This window comes from Akebia trifoliata, chromosome 3 (assembly GCF_017979445.1).
Source record: "Akebia trifoliata isolate Shusen 1 chromosome 3, ASM1797944v1, whole genome shotgun sequence".
Lineage (NCBI taxonomy): Eukaryota > Viridiplantae > Streptophyta > Magnoliopsida > Ranunculales > Lardizabalaceae > Akebia > Akebia trifoliata.
The window spans coordinates 41,127,850-41,151,438 of NC_141377.1; the positions used below are offsets into that span (position 1 = coordinate 41,127,850).

General features: G+C 33.2%; 2 protein-coding genes across 4 annotated transcripts; both read left to right on the forward strand.

The window, feature by feature from the left end:
* Positions 1-5,379: 5,379 nt before the first annotated feature.
* Positions 5,380-10,412, forward strand: LOC147406994 (serine carboxypeptidase-like 18). The gene is made up of 8 exons (XM_086432581.1): positions 5,380-5,383; positions 5,484-5,536; positions 5,615-5,737; positions 6,173-6,275; positions 7,096-7,133; positions 7,313-7,414; positions 9,259-9,330; positions 10,329-10,412. The coding sequence occupies exons 1-8, from the start codon at positions 5,380-5,382 to the stop codon at positions 10,410-10,412; spliced, it is 579 nt and encodes a 192-aa protein (XP_086288707.1).
* Positions 10,413-11,291: 879 nt separating this feature from the next.
* LOC147406995 (serine carboxypeptidase-like 18) lies at positions 11,292-21,936 on the forward strand. Of its 3 annotated transcripts, XM_086435360.1 has the most exons (14): positions 11,292-11,463; positions 12,043-12,188; positions 15,463-15,539; positions 15,618-15,740; positions 16,139-16,241; positions 16,374-16,411; positions 16,583-16,684; positions 16,849-16,935; positions 17,025-17,171; positions 18,346-18,417; positions 18,962-19,080; positions 20,755-20,868; positions 21,365-21,410; positions 21,541-21,936. In XM_086435360.1, the coding sequence occupies exons 1-14, from the start codon at positions 11,327-11,329 to the stop codon at positions 21,622-21,624; spliced, it is 1,395 nt and encodes a 464-aa protein (XP_086291486.1). In that variant the 5' UTR covers positions 11,292-11,326; the 3' UTR covers positions 21,625-21,936. The 3 variants fall into 3 exon arrangements, with proteins under 3 accessions (XP_086291486.1, XP_086291487.1, XP_086291488.1); XM_086435361.1 differs by lacking the exon at positions 16,849-16,935 and having other exon boundaries at positions 11,294-11,463; XM_086435362.1 differs by lacking the exon at positions 16,583-16,684 and having other exon boundaries at positions 11,295-11,463.
* The last annotated feature ends 1,653 nt before the right edge of the window (positions 21,937-23,589 follow it).

Below are 23,589 nucleotides of genomic sequence, written 5' to 3' on the forward strand. Positions count from 1 at the left end.
TTATTATTTTAAACAACAGACCTTTTTATCTTTTTCAAATATAAAAAAGAATCCCAATTCATAAAAAATGATGTTCAGACCATGCACCCAATGAACCCCAATTCCCAGCAAACCCTTTATAACTTTTTTTTTTAAAAGCTACAATCCTGTTGGGATCTGCTACATTAAAGAATCTATAACACATCAACCTTGATGTGCATACAAGATAACCAAGTATCATTCAAGACAACCAAATATCTTTTTCATTATTGCTACATTTAAATTAAACTTAAGTTTAGTAATAAATACCTAATCCTCAAGTGACATTTTTGTCCCTTAGCCTGCAAGCTAATTTTGTCAAGATGAACTCCATCCGACCTCTAAAAAAAAGTCATCAATCTTCAACATGTGTCCCAATCACCAACAACAACTTCTTTTGTGGTGTACACCCACCTTTCATATTAGCACTGTGTACACTCCCGTGTGCGCGAGTGAGTCCGCCCACTACTTCTATCCACTTTAAAACTATTAAAAGTACAACTATTTAAAAATTACAAATCAATTCTTCTTCTAGTCGACGTGAGACTAAAATTATTCAAGGTAAAAATAAAACTATCAACTAAACTTAAAGCAATAAAGTAAAAAAGCATAAAACATAAAACAAACATGGGATAAAATTACCCTATGGTTAATAGATTGATTTATCATATGGTTAAAACTAAATGAATATTAAAGGATTTTCAAATTCTACCCTTTAAATTCCAACAGTAGATGCAAAAAACTTGTATTACGTTAAGATCAGTGACGATGCCTCGATCTCTTCTTCTCGTTCTTGTCTCGATCTTCTCTTCTCGTTCTCTTGGGTGTACTTGCAACAACACCTCTCCGATGTTCAAGTCAAAAATTTAATACAAAAATAGTGTAAAATTTAAATGGGGGAGAACTCATACCTTTTCGTACCTCCATCTATTTGTAGAGATGAAATCCTAGAATCCCTTTAGATCCTATTACCAATTTGACCCTTATCCTATTTAAAAGATATTTTCATTGATGATTTGAAATGTATCTAGTAAATATTCGGTTCCCATACATTCCTCCTATTGGGGGACTTTCCCTAACAAGAATTTTAAATCCTTTTGATCAAATTCCTGATTTTCTTCAATCGATATCAGAACCCATGGTTGATTTATGACTGAGCTACCAAGTTTACCCTCGTATCTCATTACCAAACTCGAATCCCTAGGTGCCACATGCCGCTCTTTGGTACCTAAGTAGAAATATCCTCCACAAGTGCTAATAATGATTTAGCTTTTAACTTATGCTCCTCCCAATGTTCCAACAATAAACCAAATCATACTAAACATTGGTCCACTAAATTAAAATAAGAATCCAAAAGTAGTGTTGGAACCAATGACAGGGAATTTAATTATTATTCGATTCAAGTATTTCTTAACCTAACCACTTCAATCTCCACTACTCTCTCAAAGGCCGATCTATTTGCGTTGGTGTAGGCTTCTCCATCACCCTTTGATTTCCCTCATTTAATTAAGGGCAATTAAACACCCAAAACCCAATCAAGGACCGTGAACCCATTTTTAATCACTATTCTAAGAATCAAAATTGACAAAATTGATTGATTTGGTGAGTGTTTAGGTAGTGCTTCTAGGATCTAGAGGAACTGTGAGATACTTGGTGAACAAACTACTATTACAGACATTTTTCAACTTCAGGCCAAGCCCACCATGAATTTGGGCCAAAATGTTCTGTCAGAACCCAATCAATACATATTGGTCAGGCTCATCTTCCCTCGAGTCTTGAGAGAAACAGAAACTAAAGTGGGTGAGAAGGGATTTAATGGAATTTCTTAGAAAAGAAAAGAAATTTAATAGGATGTAATGTAATAAGTAAAGCCCTATATATACATCAGGAATAATGATTTTCTAACTGAAAAGTCTTCACTCGGCGGATGTGGCACAGACACGTAACCATAGATCTTTTTCCTTGGGATACACAACTGCACGTCTTTTATGAAAATTACAGTTGTGTATCTTGAGGAAATAGATCTATGGTTCTATGTCCATGTCACATCATCCAAGTATTGATTGAGTGAAGACTTTCTAGTTCCAAAATCAGGATTGATACATCAGAACATCATTGAATGATTTTTCAGAACATATTGAGTAGAGACGACGAAAGCAATAAGAAAGAAAACTTCTCTCCTACCAACAGTGGAAAAATGAAATTTCATGATCGGATCACCATGTGGAATTCAAAAGAATGATACAATACCACAATGTTGTAGAGAATGAAATTCTATGAATTTAAGAAAGAAATTATTTTTACTCTTGAATTTTAATTTTAATATGGGTGTTCCGTAGCCGTCCATTTTCCACACCTCGGATCAAACTTAAAAAACTTTTTGTAAATGTCATTCTAACATGTATATGATGCATGAAAAAATTTCTCCAACGATCAAGTCAGTTGTTAAATAGAAAAAAAAATTATAGTGCAATTTAGTGTATGAGTTTGAAATTTAGGATTTGATCCCCGTTTGTGAGGATCTTTCATCTTCTATTGAATTGGGGCAGTTATATAGTGGGGGCATCACTCCTCAATCAATAATTGTCTCTCTCATCGTCACGAACTACCACTTACTGGCTAGAAGTGTAAGTGCCACTTATTTCTATTATTGTGACATATATGTGATAAGGTGATGACTTTAGAAATTAACTTTACATGGGCATCTGTGCTACTTATGAATCAAACGGTTGTAAGTCAAGATAATGTTGAATGATGATATAAGATTCATGTTGCTGGACCCATATTAGAGTTGGCTTAGATGGTGGTACTGATGATGATGATGATGTGTATTAGTGAAACTTACAGTGTTTGTGATCCAAAGCAGCAATGTTGAATCAGGTTAGGGTAGGTAAGGTGTGGTTGGGATATCAAGAAGATTGTGGAAAGGGCCACATGCTGGCACACACGCACACAAAAAATCAAGAATTTTATAAAATTGAACTAGCTGACAAGATAGCAATATCTTTTACCAATTGTATATTGGGTGCTAATGATTTAGCTTTTAACTTAACGCACCTCCCAATGTTCTACCAATAAACCAAATCATACCAAACACTGGCCCATCTAAATTAAAATAAGAATCCAAATATTTCTTAACCTAACTACACTCTCACAAAGGCCGATCTAGCTATTTGTATTGGTGTTGGTTTAGGTTTTTTCATCCCCATTTGTTTGCCCTCATTTTAAGTGAGGGCAATTAAACATCCTAAACCCAATCAAGGACCCTAAACCCAATTTTAATCACTCTTGTAAGAATCACAATCGACAAAATTGATTGTTCGGGTGAGTGTTTAGGAAGTGCTTTTAGAATCTATAGAAAATGTGATATACTTGGTGAATAAACAAACTACTCTTATAGACATTTTTCGCCTTGAGCTCACGTCCAACATGATTTGGACCTAAAATGTTCAGTAAGAATCCAATGTAAGAAAATTGGTCGGATTCATCATCGCTCTTGAGCGTGAAATGGAGATTACAACGAATGATAAGAGATTTAATAGAGAATTAGAAAAGAGAAGAAATTAATAGGATGTAATGTAATAAGACTAAGCCTTATGCATCAGATCATCCTTACATTAAGACATTAAGGGGTCAGAACAATTGCTAGGGAAAATCAGTGGCAAAATGAATTTTTTAGAAAAATGTTACTTTGTGTGTGCAAAACATAGTATGGCAAAAAGAAGGTGCATCTCAATGATCTATCATAAAATACAGTTAATTCGCACATCGAGACATCGATTGATATATTTTGAATTAAATTTTACGTCGTGTTAAAGTGACTTAAAGATTGTATCTCATATCTCACTTTCTTGGCATGGAAGTATGGAAGAATCATAGATTCTTTTTCACTCTTTTCTTGATAAAAAAGCATTTGTGGTTCCTACACACTTTCACACCAGAAAAGAGTGATATGAGATACAACCTTGAGGGGTCACTTCAACATTATTCAAAGGTAAATCATAGAAATTCATCAACCATAGTCAAATGATTAATTGATCATCATATGGTCAAGACTTTCATTTTCACAATTATTGCAATTATTGGCTGAAAAGAAAATTTTAGTTCATGAGATTGTTACTGATACTCGTCCTATTCTTAATCCCCTTTAGTTCGAACATAAGGAGTTGTCATCAAAATTACCAAATAAATTTATCCCAAACAATGTCTAGTGATGGGATATGTGTGGGGTCATTTGAGTGAAAAACACCCTTATGAACCCTTGAAGAAAATTACAGTTTGCTTAATTGGTTGGTGTTGAAATGGGAGCAGTAATAGTACTAAGTAGATCATCTATTCGTAATTTTGCTACTTCTTGTGAGGGGTTGGTTACAAATATATCATTTATAAAGAGAGCTGCTATTGGCACCCCAACTTTTACTTATTACACCAATGTTTACACGCATAACTCAAAGGGATGTCAGCCTGTGAGGGCCTTAGGGCCTTGAGCAAGTCCAACTCTCTCTCTCTCTCTCTCTCTCTACACACACACACACCAACTCATGAAAAATATCCAATGGTTGAGATTTATCCCTCAAGATAGTGTCTCCAAGACTTGTGTTACGACGATACTCATAAATCTCAATCATTGGATTTTGTGTTCAAAGGTTGGGATCATATATTTTTTTCATGAGTTATTCTTACGAGTCAATGGATCGCAAGCCATAAATACATATATATATATGGGAGCGGTTCATTGGACATAAGCAAAATCATATGTAAAAACAATCATATTTCAAAATATGGATTCGAAATTTCGGATTGAGCTGATTTTTTGTGAGGACGCTCTCTATGATGAGAAGATCATCCTCACAAAATATTAGCCTAATCTGAAGCTTCAAAATCCATCAAAAGTGGTTACTAATTATTGGTAAAAATACTGAGGCTTCACATTCTAAATCATTCTTAATGGGGTTAGAAGGTTCAAATGAGGCTGATTTTTTGTGAGGATGATCTTCTTTTCATAGAGATCATCTTCACAAAAAATCAGATCAATCTGAAATCTCGAATCCATATTTTGAAATATGATTGTTTTTACATATGATTTTGCTTATGTCCAATGAACCGCTCCCATATATATATATATATATATATATATATATATATATATATATATATATATATATATATATATATATATAGATCTATTAACTTTACAAGCTGGAAAAATCTTTAAGTATTTATATAATATAAAATATAAAAAAATTGTAAAATAATCGGTTTCTATTATCCATGTGTACACAATTACCCATTGAATAGAACCAATCGGTTCGGTTCCTACCCCTCTCCAGAACTGTGGTTTTCGGTCTCCATTCCGGTAAAATGGGTCCATTGACAGCCCAAGTGTCCACTACAAGCTTAAGCTAAGGCCCTCATCAATGGCTTGATATTTTATTTTTTAGGTCCATTTTACTTTGAAAATACAGAATATAACGGTAGCTTACCCACTTTGGTGCTGAACCCAAACTCATGGACAAAGGTAATTAATCGGGGCCCGGCCCATTTATTTGGAGGGTTAGGTTCATGATCTGCTTTAACGGTGATGATGTATTCTCAGATTGCCAACATCATCTTTCTTGATGCTCCTGTTGGTACTGGATTCTCTTATTCAAGGACCATGCAAATCAAAAACATTGGAGACACAAAATCAGCCCAACACAGCTACAAATTTCTGAGAAAGGTTAGTACGTGTAACACTCAATCAGGCCCACACATAAAATGACATGAATCAACAGTTATAAACAAGAGTAGGATCAGTGTCCCGTTCCTATAAGGAAACACGGTGTCTACGTGGCACGTTCTTATTTATTGGAGAATAAGTGCATTGGGCTGCCTGAAATAAAGAAAACGGCTTGGTTACAAGCCCAATGCCTCATAAACTCCTATCTAAATATGGCACGTAGACACCATGATCAATCAAGCTTATTTTTGGGGGGTGTAGATCCACTCCACCAAGAGTAATAAGCTAAAAAAATGTATTGGGAACACGTGATATCAAAAGATGATGGAATGTGTGGGGCCAGCCCTAACATCGATCTCAATGGAGATCAAAAGAACATTAATCATCAAAGCAATTGTATTTAAAGAATATAATTTGCGGTGTTTGCATTTTTAGTGGTTGATTGATCACCCAGATTTCGTATCAAACCCGCTCTATTTGTGTGGTGATTCATATTCTGACATCATTATTCCAATTATCGTTCAACAATTAATAAATGGTAAGAATTGTTACTTTGCGTTTTGTTTTCAATACCACATTTACCTTTCATATTGAAGTATCCCACAATTAATTACCTATTTTTTTTTTTTTTTTTTTTTTTAATTTTAGTTGGATCATTTGCTAATTAGCTTCCCCTTAATAAGTGAAAATCTTTAATTTTAGCATGTCACTTGCATCAAAATGGTTGACCTTTTCAAATTAACCGATAGTCCCACAGGGTCTGTGGTAGTCCAATCCGTGCCTCATATAAGAAGAAGGCACTCCTCACGTTATGACCATAATTTTAAGGTTGAGTTAGGCCTATGGACCTTAATATGATATTAAAGTTGGACCCATCATTTTTAGATGCGTGGAATTGTTTACCTAGCTATGCACGTGGTGTCTCGCATGAGGGAGGTTGTTAGAATGATAGTTCCACATCGCCTGTTGGAATTCAATCCGTGCGGTATTAAGGAGAAGGCAACCTTCACCTTATGAAAATGGATTTGAAGTAGAGTTAGCCCATGGACCCTAATATAAATTAGTAACCATACGATGTTGAAAAGCAGGGGAATATATTTACAGATTCGTATTTTTTAAGGTGAGATTATTTAATTGTGGGGGGAGAGTCTACCTTTGAATGCACTCTAATCATCAGCATCAAGATTCACACTACAAGGTAAGAAAGATATATTTAACTACTAACCTCATGTAATCCTCTTCCTTTATCCGGGATTGGTAATTTAGTGAAAAAAAAAAAAAAAAAACAACAACAACAACAACATATATTGAAGGATTCTAAATGAATCCAATTGATTTGAGTGTTTGTGATTTTTCAGATATTGAAGCTGAGAAGAAGCCAATCCTCAATTTTAAGGTATATAATTGGATACATTTGCACATTGATTGTAAGGTTGTTAAGATTGTACAAACTTTGAATGAATAAACGAGACCGGTACCAATAATCATTAAGATCATATTAATCACAAAACCAACATGAAGGAAATTAACCATGCTTCGATTTGTTATATTTTTTTTGTGTCATAATGGTTCAAGGGGTATTTGATTGGCAATCCAGTTACGGATGAACATCTAGAAGAGAATGCACTAGTCCCATTTGCTCATCAGATGGGTCTTATACCGGATGAGCTCTACAAGGTAATGTAACTCATGAACTACTTATATTCGTCTCATTCGTCTCATCTTGGATGAGTTAAACCATTTGAATCATTATAGACAAATTATTAATATAAATTTATATTTAAATATTTATAATTAAAATAGTTAAACAAGAAGAATTACATTTTTTTCCTTTATCTTCTAATTTCAATTGATGAAGAGAAATTGTAGAGGGAAGTATTAAGTTTTTATCTTAGTATTGTAACGTGTTCAGAGGATTGCAAGGCATTTGAGAAGGTAAGGCAATTCAGTTTTATTTTACTTGGCTTCTCATTCTCTATCTTATTAATCAGATCCACAACCAAAATGATAATATTCATTTTCGGTGCATTTCAGAATTAAATAACTTGCAGATTTTGGAGCCCTTGTATCTAGATGAATCGGAAGCGTAGAAGATTGGTTGGTATAGATGATTGCTTACCAACTCTAGAAAATCCCTCATTTCTCAATCCCTTTTTCCAGTGGGGTGTAGGGTAATGTCTCGTAATTTTGTTATTTTATTTTTATTTTTTTAATAATCAAGCGGACTAGTGGAGTGGTATCCCGTTTCTATAAAAACATAAAGTGTCTACGTCACACATTTCAGGATGCGTACAATGTACAAAACAACTTTGTTAAAAGCCTGATGTATTTTAAACTCTTATCAAAACATGCCACGTAGACACCGTTCCTATAGAATAGATAGGAACATGACACCTTACATGATCCCAATTCCTTACAATAACAGATTGACTAAGGGTCTGTTATTTACAAAAGCTAGCTCCAATTTTAGAAGTTAGCTTCTAGAAGAAATAGAAGCCCAAAGTTTGAAAAGTCAGTTTATTCGTTATAGAAACATATAAGCCAGAAATTGATGTTCGTTTGATAACTTTTTATTGTTGAATTCTAGTAAAATAACCAAAATACTCATAATGTTGATAATACACATAGAATGCACAAAAAATGAGCAGAATATCCTAATAAATAAATAAATCAATAAATATATATAATAAATTTATATTATAAAATTATAAAAATAATTATTTTTAATTTAAATAAATTTATAAATTTTATAATTCTATCAAAATTTCAACAGCATTTTCTATTAAAAATGATTATATAAAATTTTCTTAATACAGAAAATACTTACATAATACACAATCCAACATTCACATAAAGATGAAGGGTATGTTGGTAATAAAGTAAAGATGATAAATTATTTTTGGTCTGTGTAGTAAAGACAAAGGGTATTTTGGTAGTAATCCATTTTTGTTTTTTAATGTTAGGTATGGTTGAAAATTTGATCAAAGATGAAAGGTATATTTGATAAAGATGAAGAAATTTGGTAATTTCCTTTTATTTTTTAAGGTTAAGTTTGGTTCGAAATTTGAATAAAAATGAATGGTATTTTTGTAATTTTCTTTTATTTTTTAAGATTAAGTTTAGTTGAAAATTTAATTAAAGATGAAGGGTATTTTGGTAAAGATGATGGGTATTTTGAAAGATAAAGGGTATTTTGGTAAATATGAAAAGTATTTTGGTAATCTCTTTTTGTTTTTTAAGGTTAAGTTTGGTTGGAAATTTGATTAAAGATGAAGGGTATTTTAGTAATTACACTTGAGTCATTTTACATTTTTGACTTCCTGCAAAAGTCATTTGAAGAAGTCCCTCTTTGACGACTTCTTTTAAGAGTTACTTTTGAACTTCAATTGAAATCCGTGGGAGTCAAAAAGCCCAAACGAACATCATTTTTCTGATTTTTTTGACTTAAAAACTAAGAAAACAAAAAAACGGGCTCGTGAAGCTCAAATGATCAGGGCCTAACTGAACAATCATTTTTGTAGACACCCGGATACTTGCTCTCGCACCACTGGGCAAATGATGATGGCGTTTGCAAAGCTCTCCACATCCGTAAGGTATATGAATGTTAATAAGAAGTGTTAAAATATTTTGACATAGAAGGCTATCACTTATTTTTTTTATACCTTAGAATTTACATTTATGTGAAGTTGGACCAAAGGTGTAAAAGTAAATTTAAAAACATGAAAAAATAACATGTGCCAAAATTATTTCATTATCAAATAAGTGATTTTACACCTTTATCCCTATAGACAACGGACTGAGCTCGTATCTGGGTTTTGCCCAATCTATAGGCCATGGTCTTGTCCAAGGACTAGTCCCTAGGGCACATGAAATGTTCGCACATCACACGTTAGGATTGGAACTTGGACGAGTTCGAGGGCAAACCCAGGCTCAACCCAAGTAGCAAAATCCTCAATCCGACCATCAAGTCTAAGCTCACTAACCCAAACTAAACCCGGTCTTGATCTTCTAAGATCGAGTTGAGTTCGGGTTAAGTCATATTAGATAATTTTGGACAGTTTGGTCGGGTTGGGTGGGTTGGATTCGTTGAATAACCCTAATTTCATTTTCATTAGGAAATAAATTTTATATTTAAAAAAAAATACAACATTAAAACAAAACTACTAATAAATAAAATCACATAAACCTTCAAATCCATCGTTGAGAGAATATTTAGACAAATTATAGTAAACCAAAGTTCATATTAATATTGACTAATTTTCCCAAACCATAATAATAAGATGTAATAAAAAAGTTAAATAAAAAAATTCTATAATTAGTATAAAAATATTTATATATTAGTATATAGCACTGGATTTTGGTTGAGTAGGGTTGCTCGTACCCTCAACCTTGGCTCTATCCGAATTGAAATCAATTTGAGATATTGTAACCCAGGCTCAACTCATCTTCTACGTAACTCAGTTTATGCACGTTCATCAATCAGGTTGAGTTCGGGCCAACCCGCCTAGGTTGCAGTCCTATCACATGCACCAGTTGAGTTTATTTAACTTATGAATCCAACGGTTGTAAGTCAAGATAATGTTGAATGAAGTATAAGATTCATGTTGCTGACCCATATTTGGAGTTGGCTGAGATGGTGATACTGATGATGAAGATGGAGAAAACTTTGAAGTGACCAGTCCGCTTCAAATTTCTGAAGAAACTACTTCTAAACCGTGACACGTGTTTTCCACTAATTTTTGAATTTTTTTATATACCTCCCTACTTTCTGGGTGAATTTTGTAAGGATTTCTTTAATTTCTACAGTAAAACTCCCTCTTTTAACCTCTCTCGACTCCCTTCTTTAATAGATAATGTATAAAATTACCTAATTGTCCATACTAATATCGTGACCAAGATACCCATGGTTTACAAATCGTGATTTTCAACATTTTTTATTTCTAATGGTCTTGGTAGCTTACTTTTCAACGAGATTTTATACACTTATGACTCATCACCTTTTAACAATAAAATTAAATTAAATTTTACATTATTTTCCCATAACTATATGCCCTTTAAATTTGTGTTTGATTAATATTTTATTTATTTCAACCTTCAAAAACGTGACACTCCTCTTTTATCTTAAGATTAATTCTAGTATAACCTTTCTAACAGAAGAATAAGATAAAATTTTAACAAATCAACATACGAACTCAATAGAAGATATAAAATTTTTAAGATTACCATATAAATTATAAATGAATCAATCTATTTTTTTGAAATTCAAACATAACAAAGATAATCTTAAAAATATAGTCGTATCCATCCCTTAACAAAAGTCAATCAGTCCCACCAAAAATTGAAAATTAAGTTACATTTATTCAAAATTTAGACTTTTTCTCTATTGATTGAAGTCATTCCCTTTGTTCCACGAAATATTTTTGCTCCGCTCATTTATTTTCACGTGGAAAAAAATCAATAGTTAGACGTACACTCCACGTCAATTGAATATTTTTGAGTCTGTTTAGCACGGTTCAAAAGAAATCTCCTATCTATAAAATCTTATGAACCCTCGAAGAAAATTAGTTTGCTTAATTGGTTGGTGTTGAAATGGGAGTAGTGGTGGATCCTCTCTTCATAATTTTGCTATTTCTTATGCTAACTTGGTCACTAGCAGTTGTCTCTCGCTCGACCGTCAGATCTCTTCCAGGCTTTCAAGGGTCACTACCTTTCGATCTTGAAACTGGGTATGTTTAATTTAGATTAATTTACCAAAACGGTAGAGTTTTTAAAATTATTTATCAAAACGGTACACTATTCAAAATATTTCCGAAAATGGTAATTTTACCGTTTTTGGAATTAATTTTTTTTTACCAAAATGGTAAGAACAGTCAAATGTATTTTTTTTTACCGAAAATACCCTTTTTTGTTTTACATATGTATTTATAATTTTAACATTAAAAAAATGAAAATCCAACTAAAAAGATTCACTCTCTTTCGGTAATCCAATAATCATATGTATTTACAATTTTTTTTTTTACAGAAATCAATTTTATTTTCGTAATTTTAGTCAAAAAATAAAAAGGGTATTTTCGGTATAAAAAAAATACATTTTACTATTTTTACCGTTTTGGTAAAAAAAATTAATTTCGAAAACGGTAAAATTACTGTTTTTGGAAATATCTTGAATAGTGTATCGTTTTGATAAATAAACAAAAAGTTGTGCATGTTTTGGTAAATCTGCCTTTAATTTATATGTTTCTTATCTTATTTTGAATACGATACAATTACCAATAATAGTGTGGGTTTCATATGTTCTGTGTTAGGTATGTGGGTGTGGGAGAGGGGAACGATGTGCAGCTATTCTATTACTTTGTTAAGTCACAGAGAAATCCTAAAGAAGACCCTCTTGTGATATGGTTCACTGGTGGCCCTCGTTGCTCAACTTTCTCAGCTTTTGCTTACGAAATAGGTCAAATTGGATAAATTGGAACTATAATATTTTTTCCGATTCTAGTTCTTATTGGTTCCAATTTTGATTCTAAAATTACTTGAATCGGAATCATAAATACCAGAGTAATAATTAGTTTTGATTCTTAAAAAAGGGATTTTAAAAAAAAATGTTAGTAGGAATCCTTCTCCTTTACAATCATGTTTTTTCATCATAAAAGACGAAAAATTATCATTTACAAATGAGTGATGCTAAATGAATCTTTCTCTCTCCTGCCCATAGTGTAAAAAAAAAATGCAAATTTTTTTATTTGAAATCTAAAAAAATTAAATATGTAGTGATCCCAACGACCCTTTTTAAGATGGAAAATGCTGGAATGACACAGGGCATTTACTGTGATTCTTATAAGTTTGACGTGGGATGTTCACATACTCATAGATGTGTTTCTTTGTGATACGTGTAAAATCATCTACGATTATGTATACACGTCCACGTCAAAATTGTGAGAATCACAATAAATCCTAATAAACATATAGGGAGCGTGCAAAATTGAGAAGATCTCTCTCTCTCTCTCTCTCTCTCTCTCTCTCTCTGATGTCATTGTGTCACATGTGAAACATAAGAAGTTATGGACGTGGGTCAAAAAAAAAACTGCCTCCTTTGAATATTTCTCTTTACAAATAAATTATTTATAAAAAATAGTTATTATTTACACCCCAAATTTTACTTATTACATTTAATTTCTTAAATTATTTATCACACCTAATTAAACAATAAAATACATCATCTTCTAATATTACAAATGTTTGACTCAAATTATTATCTCAACATTACAAAACATTATACCAATCTCCAATAAACAATTTTAGTAATTGTTACAATTATGATTAGGCTCATATAAAGTCTTAGACCCCCCCACCGCAAGAAGAGAAAAAAAGAAAAAGAGAGAAAGGTTCTATTGGTACCTCAACTTTATCTATTCTCAATTATTTACTTAAATTTTTTTAATTGGGGTGTAACAAGTTAAAGTTAGGGTGCTAACAACAGTTCCTTTAATAAATGATAATACATCGGTAATAAAAGCATTACCAACGGATTTACGCTTAGTTGGTTTGAAACATTGAAAAGGAAAAAACTTTGAAGTGGGCAGCCCGATTCAAAATTTTGAAGCAACCATCTCTAGTGGATTACATGTGGCACTTTCAAGGAGGTGTTTCCAATTTGAGTAGAAATGTAGAGATGAAATAAATTAAAAATGCCAAATGTTTTATAACGAAGAGGATTCCTTTAATTTTGAAGCGGGCTGTGTGCTTCAAAGTCGGACTCCATTGCAAAGGACTTTTGAGGCCTTGAGTAAGTCCCAACTTACCTATATAGAAAATGGAGAGTGTTCGATTGACTATCTTAGGATGGAAAAATGGAGTTAAAACTTTTATCTTATGTGGGTTAGAAATTTTTAATTGAACTGATTTTTTTTTAAGATAATCTCTATGGTGAGGAGATCAGCCTCACAAAAAATCAGCCCAATTTGAAACTTCTAACCCCATCAAAATTATTTTAGAATTGTAAACTACCATTTTTTTACTGAAAATTTGCAAACCACTTTTGATGAGCTTAGAAGTTACATATTGGGTTGATTTTTTGTGAGGATGATATCTATGGTGAGGATGATCTCTTCACCATAAATATCATCCTCACAAAAAATTAGTCTAATCCAAAAAATTTAAGTCATATAGAACAAATTTTGTTAATCAACATTGTCATCTTAAGATTGTCAGTCAAACGCTAACCATAGGATATATATATATATATATCCAAGACTTCATGGGGACCTTAGCATTCTCCACCAAGTTCATTTTTTAATAATACATTTACATATTTTGTCTTTTAGTGAAAAAGACAATAGTATATTAATTTTTTACATAATTAATACAGGTATTATGCCCTTAATAAATATATTTATTATATTGGCAATGATTGCCTTAACATTTATTATGAAAATGACTAATATATCATTGTCTTTTTCATTAAAAAATCAGTCCATTATGAAACTTATAACCCCAATTTACCAGTTGAACAATCGTTGACCTTTCATTTTTATTGTTAATTTGTAAATCATTTTTTATGGAATTAGAAATTTTGGAATGAGCTGATTTTTTGTGAGGATGATCTCTATGGTGTAAAGATCATTATTACAAAAAATCATCTCATTCTGAAACTTCTAGCTCATATTTAACAAAACACGTTGGCTACAAAAAAAAAGTCTACTATTTGGCCAATTTTGTCTTATATAGGTTAGAAGTTTTGGTTATGGTGGGTAGAGCTGCAACTTGGGCAAGTTGACCTGAACTCAACTCGATTGTTGGGCGAGCTTGAGTTATATAAAGATGACTTGAGCCTTGGTTAGAATATCTCAACCCGACTTCAATTCAGATTGAATTCAAGTTAAGGGTTCAGGCAACTTAATTGAACCCAATGCTCACATACCAATACATAAATATTTTTATATTAGTGTGTGTGTGTGTTATTTAACTTTTTAATTCAATCTTAGTATCATGGCTTGTGGACAATTGTATATTACTAATGTGAGTTTTGGTTTTGTATGATTTGTCTAAATATTCTCTCAATGATAGATTTGAAGGTTGCATGTGATTTTATTTTGACATTACATTTTTTTTAAATAAAAATTTATTTGCTTATCAAAATGAAATTAGGATTATTCAACGAGCCCAACCCATCCACCCCACCCAAAATTATCTAACTCAGGCTATCCAGAGCTCAACTCAATTTTAGAAAATCAAACTCGGGTTTAGCTTGGATTTATGAGCTCAAGTTGAGGGTTCTGCCATTTGGGTTGAGCTTGGGTACCCTCCAACCCCCTCAGGTTGTAGTCTTAATAGTGATGAGATATTCTTCACGAAAAATCAGTCCATTCTGAAACTTCTAACCCATGTAGGACAAAATATGTTGGTCGAAATATTAAAATTTTAGAAAAGATAAACAATTTAAATTAGAGTGCAAAATTAATATGGAAACCTATAAAAACTTTACAAGGCAGGAAAATATTTAACTATTTATACGATATTAAAAAATCTTAAAATAAATCGGTTCTGATTATTCGGGGATATCCATTGGATAGAACCAATTGGTTCCTATTCCTATCCGACTCCAAAACTATGGTTTTCAGTCTCCATTCCGGTTAAATGGGTCCATTGACAGCCCAAGTGTCCACTACAAGCTTAAGCTAAGGCCCTCATCAATGGCTTGATATTTTATTTTTTAATTTCTTTTTTAGGTCCATTTTACTTTGAAAATACAGAATACAACGGTAGCTTACCCACTTTGGTGCTGAACCCAAACTCATGGACAAAGGTAATTAATCGGGGCCCGGCCCATTTATTTGGAGGGTTAGGTTCATGATCTGCTTTAACGGTGATGATGTATTCTCAGATTGCCAACATCATCTTTCTTGATGAACCTGTTGGTACTGGATTCTCTTATTCAAGGACCATGCAAGTCTCAAACATTGGAGACACAAAATCAGCCCAACACAGCTATGAATTTCTGAGAAAGGTTAGTACGTGGAACACTCAATCAGGCCCACACATAAAATGACATGAGTCAACAGTTATAAACAAGAGTCGGATCGGTGTCCCGTTCCTATAAGGAAACACGGTCTCTACGTGGCACGTTCTTATTTATTGGAGAATAAGTGCATTGGGCTGCGTGAAATAAAGAAAACGGCTTGGTTACAAGCCCAATGCCTCATAAACTCCTATCTAAATATGGCACGTAGATACCATAATCAATCAAGCTGATTTTTGGGGTTGTAGATCCATATCCACTACACCAAGAGTAGGCTAAAAAATGTTTATTGGGAACACATGACATAATGTATGGAGATCTGAAGAACATTAATGATCAAAGCAATTGTATTTAAAGAATATAATTTGTGGTGTTTGCATTTGTAGTGGTTGATTGATCATCCAGATTTCGTATCAAACCCGCTCTATGTGTGTGGTGATTCATATGCTGGCATCATTATTCCAATTATTGTTCAACAAGTAATAAATGGTAAGAATTGTTACTTTGGGTTTTGTTTTCAAATACCACATTTACATATTTCACCTTGAAGTAAAGAAAAACAACATATATTGGTGGATTCTAAATGAAATCCAATTGATTTGAGTGTTTGTGGCTTTTCAGATATTGAAGCTGAGAAGAAGCCAATCCTCAATTTTAAGGTATATAATTTGATACATTTGCATATTGATTGTAAGTTATTAAGAGTGTACAAACTTTGAATGAATAAACGAGACTAGTACCAATCATTAAGATCATATTAATCACACAATGGACGTGAACAAAATTAACCATGCTTCGATTTGTTATTTTATGTGTTGTAATGGTTGAAGGGGTATTTGATTGGCAATCCGGTTACGAATGAACAACTGCAAGAGAATGCACAAGTCCCATTTGCTCATGGGATGGGTCTTATATCGGATGAACTCCACGAGGTAATGTAACTCATAAACTCTTCATGTTCATCTCATTTTTGATGAGTCAAACCATTTGAATCAATTTAGACAAATTATTAATATAAATTTATATTAAATATTTATAATTAAAATAGTTAAACAAGAAGAACTACATTTTTTTTTCTTTTATCTTTTAATTTCAGTCGATGAAGCGAAATTGTAAAGGGAAGTATGTAAGTTTTGATCTTAGCAATGTAATGTGTTCAAAGGATCGCGAGGCATTTGAGAATGTAAGGCAATTTAGTTTTATTTTACAAGGATTCTCATTCCCTATCTTATTATTTGGGTCCACGACCAAAATGATTATATTCATTTTCAGTGCATTTCAGGATTAAATAAAGGGCAGATTCTGGAGCCCTCGTGTCCTCATGATTCGGAAGTGAAGAAGATTGATCGATATAGACAATTGCTTACTAACTCGAGAAAATCCCTCATCTCTCAATCTATTTTTCCAGAGGGGTGTAGGGTAATGTCTCATACTTTTGTTGTTCCTTTTTTTTTTAATAAGCAAGTAGATTAGTCGTTAGTAACTCACCAGGCGTTAGTTGAGATGGCAATACTGACTGGGTTTGCTGCCCAGATCATGTCTTTGAAACTTTATATGCTCCACAAAAAAAGTGATTATTTAATAATGTACACAGACTGGGTAGGATGGTACATGCAGCTTGCCAAAGCCAAATAAAAAAGAAAAGTTTGATGTTAGTAATTACTAGGTGAACATGACGATTTTGAATCCAGACCATGGTATCAATGTGAAAAAATCGCAAGAGCAAAGATAACACAATTGCACAAATACACAAGGACTTACGTGGTTCAATAGTTTGCCTACGTCCACAAAAAAAAACAAGAACAATCACTATTTTCTCTCTTAAATTTTACAACCTTAGAGATCTCTATCGATATAACTGAGAGTTACCAAAACAAGTAAAACTCTCCAAAATAGAAAATCCCTTAAGAAAAAATTACACGATTGCCATTTTCATACTCCTTAAAAAATTCAAAACGTGTTTCGCCCCCACATCCTTGGGAAGGGACGTTGCCCCCTTCACCCCTACCCCCGCATCTCTACGTAGCATAATAGAATACAAGACATTTACACAACAATCAACACTTACAAACCTTTATCAACTTAGCAAGTTGGTACTTTCAAGATATGTCTCTCACTCGTGTGCATAAACATATAGACTAAATATCTACTTAGATCACACTTCATAACAACAAGATTTAGGTGATTCATGAACAACGTACCTACATCTACATATTAGATAAGAGAAGCAAAAATAGATGATCGTAGATGCCAATTTTTTTTTCTTTTTCTAAAATTGTCCTCCACATTCCAAAATGGCTCCATATTACATTTGAACTTGCTATCATCAAAATAAATAACATTACTTTTACTTTATTGAATAAGAGAGCATTATAATAAACAAATGATAACAGTACGATTTCTTAACCTCAAATGAAATGGCTAAGATGGGAGAAACAACACAGATTTCCTCGGAATTGATAACGGTTTTTCCAAAATTCATTTTCCCAGGAATCCCTAGCAATATTCTTCCCTCTCAGTTGTGCATCATACGTTGTTTGAGACTAGAGTTTACCATAATGTTGAGTGACTAACTGCACCACCATTTTTCTAGACACCCGGTTACTTGCTCTCCTACCACTGGGCAAATGATGATCACGTTCGCAAGGCTCTCCACATTCGTAAGGTACGTGAATGTTAATAAGAAGTGTCATATGTATTTTTAAAATATTTTAACATAATTTATTTGATAATGGAATATTTTTATCAAAAGGGGCACATGTTATTTTTTCATGTTTAAAAATTTACTTTCACACCTTTGGCTCAACTTCAAATAAATGTAAATTCCAAGGTATAATTTTCTTTTTAAAATGCAAGTACAATTTTTATTTTGATAACCGAGCTCATATTTGGGCTTTGCCCAGTCTATAGAACATGGTCTTGTCCAAGGACTAGTCCAAGGGCACGTGCAACGCCTACACGTTACACGATCCAGGTAAGCGAGGGTGCAGCCTTGTGGGTGGCACCTGAGGAATTAATGCTCATATTGGGTATCAAACTCATGACCTACGGGCATTAACCCATCTAAACTAAATCAGGGTCCAATTATTGTCTGACCAATTAAACAAATTTTGGGTTTGATCCAGTCCGGTTCAATTCTTTGAACATCGCTATTTCTCTAGGTGTCAATCTGCAAGAAGAATGGAAATAACAGTTTTGATGATGAGCAGGGAACAGTAGAAGAATGGATCAGGTGCAACTACGACTTACCCTACGAATTTGAGGTGGAAAGCAGTATAAAATATCATCGTAATCTTAGCACTCGAGGCTACCCATGTTTGATATACAGGTGAGAATATGAGGGGTGTTAATTGAACCGACAATGGTTGGGTCAGGCTCAAAATCTTCTAACCCATTAAATCCCTGGCTGGTTTAGAGCTAACAATGCACAGCCCAGCCCGTTAGTTTGTTTATATATATATATATATATATATATATATATATATATATATATATATATATAGGGTCCCGTTCGGCACCCTAAGTTTTACCACACACTTTAACAAACGCGTTTTGTCCTACATGGGTTAGAAGTTTCGGAATAGGCTGATTTTTGGTGAGGATGATCTCTATGGTGAGGAGATCATCCTCACCAAAAATCAGCTCATTCCAAAACTTCTAACCCCATCAAAAATGATTTACAAAAAATGGACGGTCCACGTTTTTCAACTTGTAAACATGGGGCTAAACATTTCGGAATGGGCTGATTTTTGGGGAGGATGATCTTCTAATCATAGAAATCATCCTCACCAAAAATCAGCCCATTCCAAAACTTCTAACCCATGTAGGACAAAAAACGTTTGTTAAAGTGTGTGATAAAACTTAGGGTGCTGAACATTTCCCATATATATATATATATATATGGGAAATGTTCAGCACCCTAAGTTTTACCACTATATATATATAATATGGGAAATGTTCAGCACCCTAAGTTTTACCACACACTTTAACAAATGTTTTTTGTCCTACATGGGTTAGAAGTTTTGGAATGGGCTGATTTTTGGTGAGGATGATCTCTATGATTAGAAGATCATCCTCCCCAAAAATCAGCCCATTCTGAAATGTTTTAGCCCCATGTTTACACGTTGAAAATTGTGGACCGTCCATTTTTTGGAAATCATTTTTGATAGGGTTAGAAGTTTTGGAATGAGCTGATTTTTGGTGAGGATGATCTCCTCACCATAGAGATCATCCTCAACCAAAAATCAGCCCATTCCAAAACTTCTAACCCATGTAAGACAAAACACGTTTGTTAAAGTGTGTGGTAAAGCTTAGGGTGCTGAACGGAACCCTATATATATATATATAGATGCAAACTATTTGCTCTTACATGTATAATTTTATAGTAAAAATAGAGTTTTTATTGCCACGTAATGCCACACCAAGTTGTGTGATAATTCTTTGGTGATTTACATATGATTGAGGTCGCGTTAGCAAAAGTTGGTGTGGCAGCTACAATATATTATTAAAGGGTCAAGATCCCTTGACTCCTAAGAATGACTCAAGAAAAAAACACATGATCCCAATCTTTTAAATGCAAAATCTCGTAAATCTCCACCATTAGATTTTGTGTTTAAAGGGTTGGGATCATGTGTTTCTATCACAAGTCATTCTTAGGAGTCAACGGATCCCAACCCATTATAAAATAAGTTTTTAACTAATTTTTTTTTTTTGAATTACGATGGAGATTGGACTCTTATCAAATGATTTTTAATAGTGCAAGATTCTTTATTCTAAAATCCAAAAATCAACTTAAGCCCGCCCAGATCAGTTGATGCTAAATTTGACTTAGCTAATCGACTCCAACCCAAGAGGGGCATAGGACTAGTCTACGGTACAACTTGCCTCATTAGGGCCATCTGCTCGTAATCATCCATTAATACTCTCTTTATTCTCCTGTTACCTCTTATTGGTATTATATTTGGTCTTCCTCTTATTAATATTTTACTTGTTCTTAACTCAGTGGTGATCATGATATGTGGGTCTCACACGTGTCGACGGAAGCATGGATACGATTACTCAACTTGTCCATCGTTGATGACTGGCACCCATGGCTTGTCCATGGCCAGGTCGCAGGGTTGATCAATCAAAACTCACAAACTCATATATAATTCATTTCTTTAAGACATACACTCAATGGTTTGGTGTATGTATCAGATATCACTGATTTTTTTCAAATTTTGATGACATTCCCTTCTTGACCACAATCTTATGTGAGCGACAAACAAAACATGACTAAAATACTCTCATCTTCGACGTCTTGCCAAAAATCCCTTTAAATGAAGTTGTTACCTAAGATGATGCCTAAAAAATCAAGGGTTTTCTAATAAATCAAAATTCTTACCTTAAATGTTGAAGAGGAAGGATTTTTGACAAGAGGTTGAAGCTTTAGGATATTTTTAGTTATTTTATGATAGTTTCTCATAGAAGACTGGCAAGGGGTATGTCATCAATTTGAAAACTGAGGGGTTATCTCAACAATACACCTAAAAACTCATAGGGTTTAAGTCAAAATTACCCTTTCTTTTATTCAATATCAATGTCTAGATCTAATGTATTAGTTTTTCATGTAGATACACAAGAACCTATTCCAATGGCATGACATATGCAACTGTGAAGGCAAGCAAATTCCTCTCTCTAAAAAAAAAAAAAAAAATCATTGAGAATGAGAAGAGTAGAGAATTAATGGTATAAGAGGGAAGGAAGTCTCATATATATACTTATATATAACGTGTGTTTGTGCATGCAGGGAGGGGGACACACAGCTCCAGAGTATAAGCCTAATGAATGCTTTGCCATGTTTAAAAGGTGGGTTTCTAATGAACCTCTGTAAGAAATTTCTCCATTGAAGCTCTAGATCGACTTTGACTATATTTCCTCTTAGCTCATTAATTTTCTTCTTGTGTAATATTCTCTATGACAATATCTTTCTACCATTTAAGTGAGGTCACTCTAGCACGACTCATAAATTAAATCTATATGAGATAGATTTTAAGGGGGCTACATAAATTTGAAAGGGCGGTGTAAACTAGTTCAAGCTTATATAGTCCTTAAATGGTTTGATTTTGAGATTGAAAGTCAAGTGATTTCGTTGTTTGACAAAAAGAAAAGCCTTCCCCGATACTTTTGCTCAGATTGTTGTGGTTCGAAGTGGCCTACTTTTGCTGGACCGAAGATTTAAGGGTTGTTTTATTCGAGGACCTTTTTTTTTTCTCTTATTTTAACTGGTTATATTAAAAAAATTAAAAATATATATATTGAACAATTTAAGGCCTAAAATCATGTGAGGTCCAAATCCGGTTAAAGAAGATAAACTAGGAATAGTGTGTGTAAGTTATATTTGGAAAAGACTTATGATCAAGCAAACTATGGAGAAGGTGAAATGGAATGTGTGTCATCTCCTTCTTTTTCAATTTTGGTGAATGGAAGAAATGCCTGCCGAGTAAGATGATTTCCAAAGCAGTTGAGTATGGAAAGTTCTTTGAGTTAATGAAGAAGGGGCGATACCTTAATTTTTGTAGATAATTTTTTAGAGCAACACAGATATTTGAAAGGATTCTTATGATGTTTCAAAGGTGTTTATGGGTTGCATATAAACCTATATAGATCAAGAGCAAGCAATTTCAAGTTAGTATCGTAGGAGTGAGTAAGCTACTAAGCTGTCTTTTGAAAGCTATGAATAGCTTTCTATAATGGCCTTTAAAGAACGCTATTACAAGAGAAACATATTGATAAATTTGGCGGTCCAATACAAAATCAATTGGCAATAAGTGGAGAAGCCTAGGACTTTATAAGTAAAGAGACAAGGCAATGAATGTCCGATGTGGGACTAAACTCACACAACACGCATGAATAGTGTTTGTTTTTTTAACGATGAATGCTATGGTTGCATTAACACAGTAATAGCATTTATTACATGAACGCTATAGCAGCTTCTTTTTTTTTCTTTCCAAAGTCACTTTTAATTATTAGAATGTACATTTCTAATATGTGTGACATTGTTACACACGAGGACTCAACTGTCTATTTGGACAGAGAGAAGCTGATTATGGCCAAGCTTTCAAATAAATATCAACAGTTAGGAGAACTTTTCAACGAATCAATGACCACAAAAAGTATCAAACAAATATCAAATGGAGAAGTTAAAAGTTCAAGAGAAAGAATAGAATATTATATCATATTTAATCTTCTATCATAATAATATGATCTGTAGGCCATGCAACCGTACTTCCTAAAGCATCCTCAATTGTGTGCAAGTCAGATGTTGGCCTTCATAATAAAGCTGACGGTTGTTTGGCATTATCCACCTAAACTCTGGAAGCATTAGGTCCAAGAGGTACAAAATGAACCATTGTGTTAGGGTCATTTGTAATTCTTCTTGTTTAATAAAATTTCAAAAACTTTTTAAACAACATTTCGCAAATTGAAAAGAGATTACCATATCATCCTCCAAACGAGCATAACCTTTACGACTGCATCTGTAAGGGAGATCTTGTTCAGCTCTCATTTCTTTAAAAAAATTTCTTTTTTTTTCCTACAAAAAGCCTTATATTTAATATACTTGACGAAATTTATATATTTATTACTATAAAAATATAGTATACTTACCATGAAATCTATAGATGCCTTTTGTTTGATGAAAGTCTGCCATTGTGAAGAATTAATATTATTAGGCTTGATAGCTAATAAATCTTTTTTTCTTTCTCGCAATCTTCTATTTTTGCTATCAATCTTGATTTATATGTTCGGCATAGTGTTCCAATCATCTGTAAGATAAGCTTTTTGTTTTTATCTTCTT

Bases quoted from the DNA above. Each gene is read 5' to 3' on its own strand.
- LOC147406994 (XM_086432581.1), top strand. The intron at 5,738-6,172 runs GTTAGTACGTGT...TTGCATTTTTAG, and splicing joins GCTACAAATTTCTGAGAAAG to TGGTTGATTGATCACCCAGA. The intron at 6,276-7,095 runs GTAAGAATTGTT...GTGATTTTTCAG, and splicing joins CGTTCAACAATTAATAAATG to ATATTGAAGCTGAGAAGAAG.
- LOC147406995 (XM_086435360.1), top strand. From the start codon at position 11,327: ATGGGAGTAGTGGTGGATCCTCTCTTCATAATTTTGCTATTTCTTATG. The intron at 11,464-12,042 runs GTATGTTTAATT...GTTCTGTGTTAG, and splicing joins CCTTTCGATCTTGAAACTGG to GTATGTGGGTGTGGGAGAGG. The intron at 21,411-21,540 runs GCAAGCAAATTC...TTGTGCATGCAG, and splicing joins TGACATATGCAACTGTGAAG to GGAGGGGGACACACAGCTCC.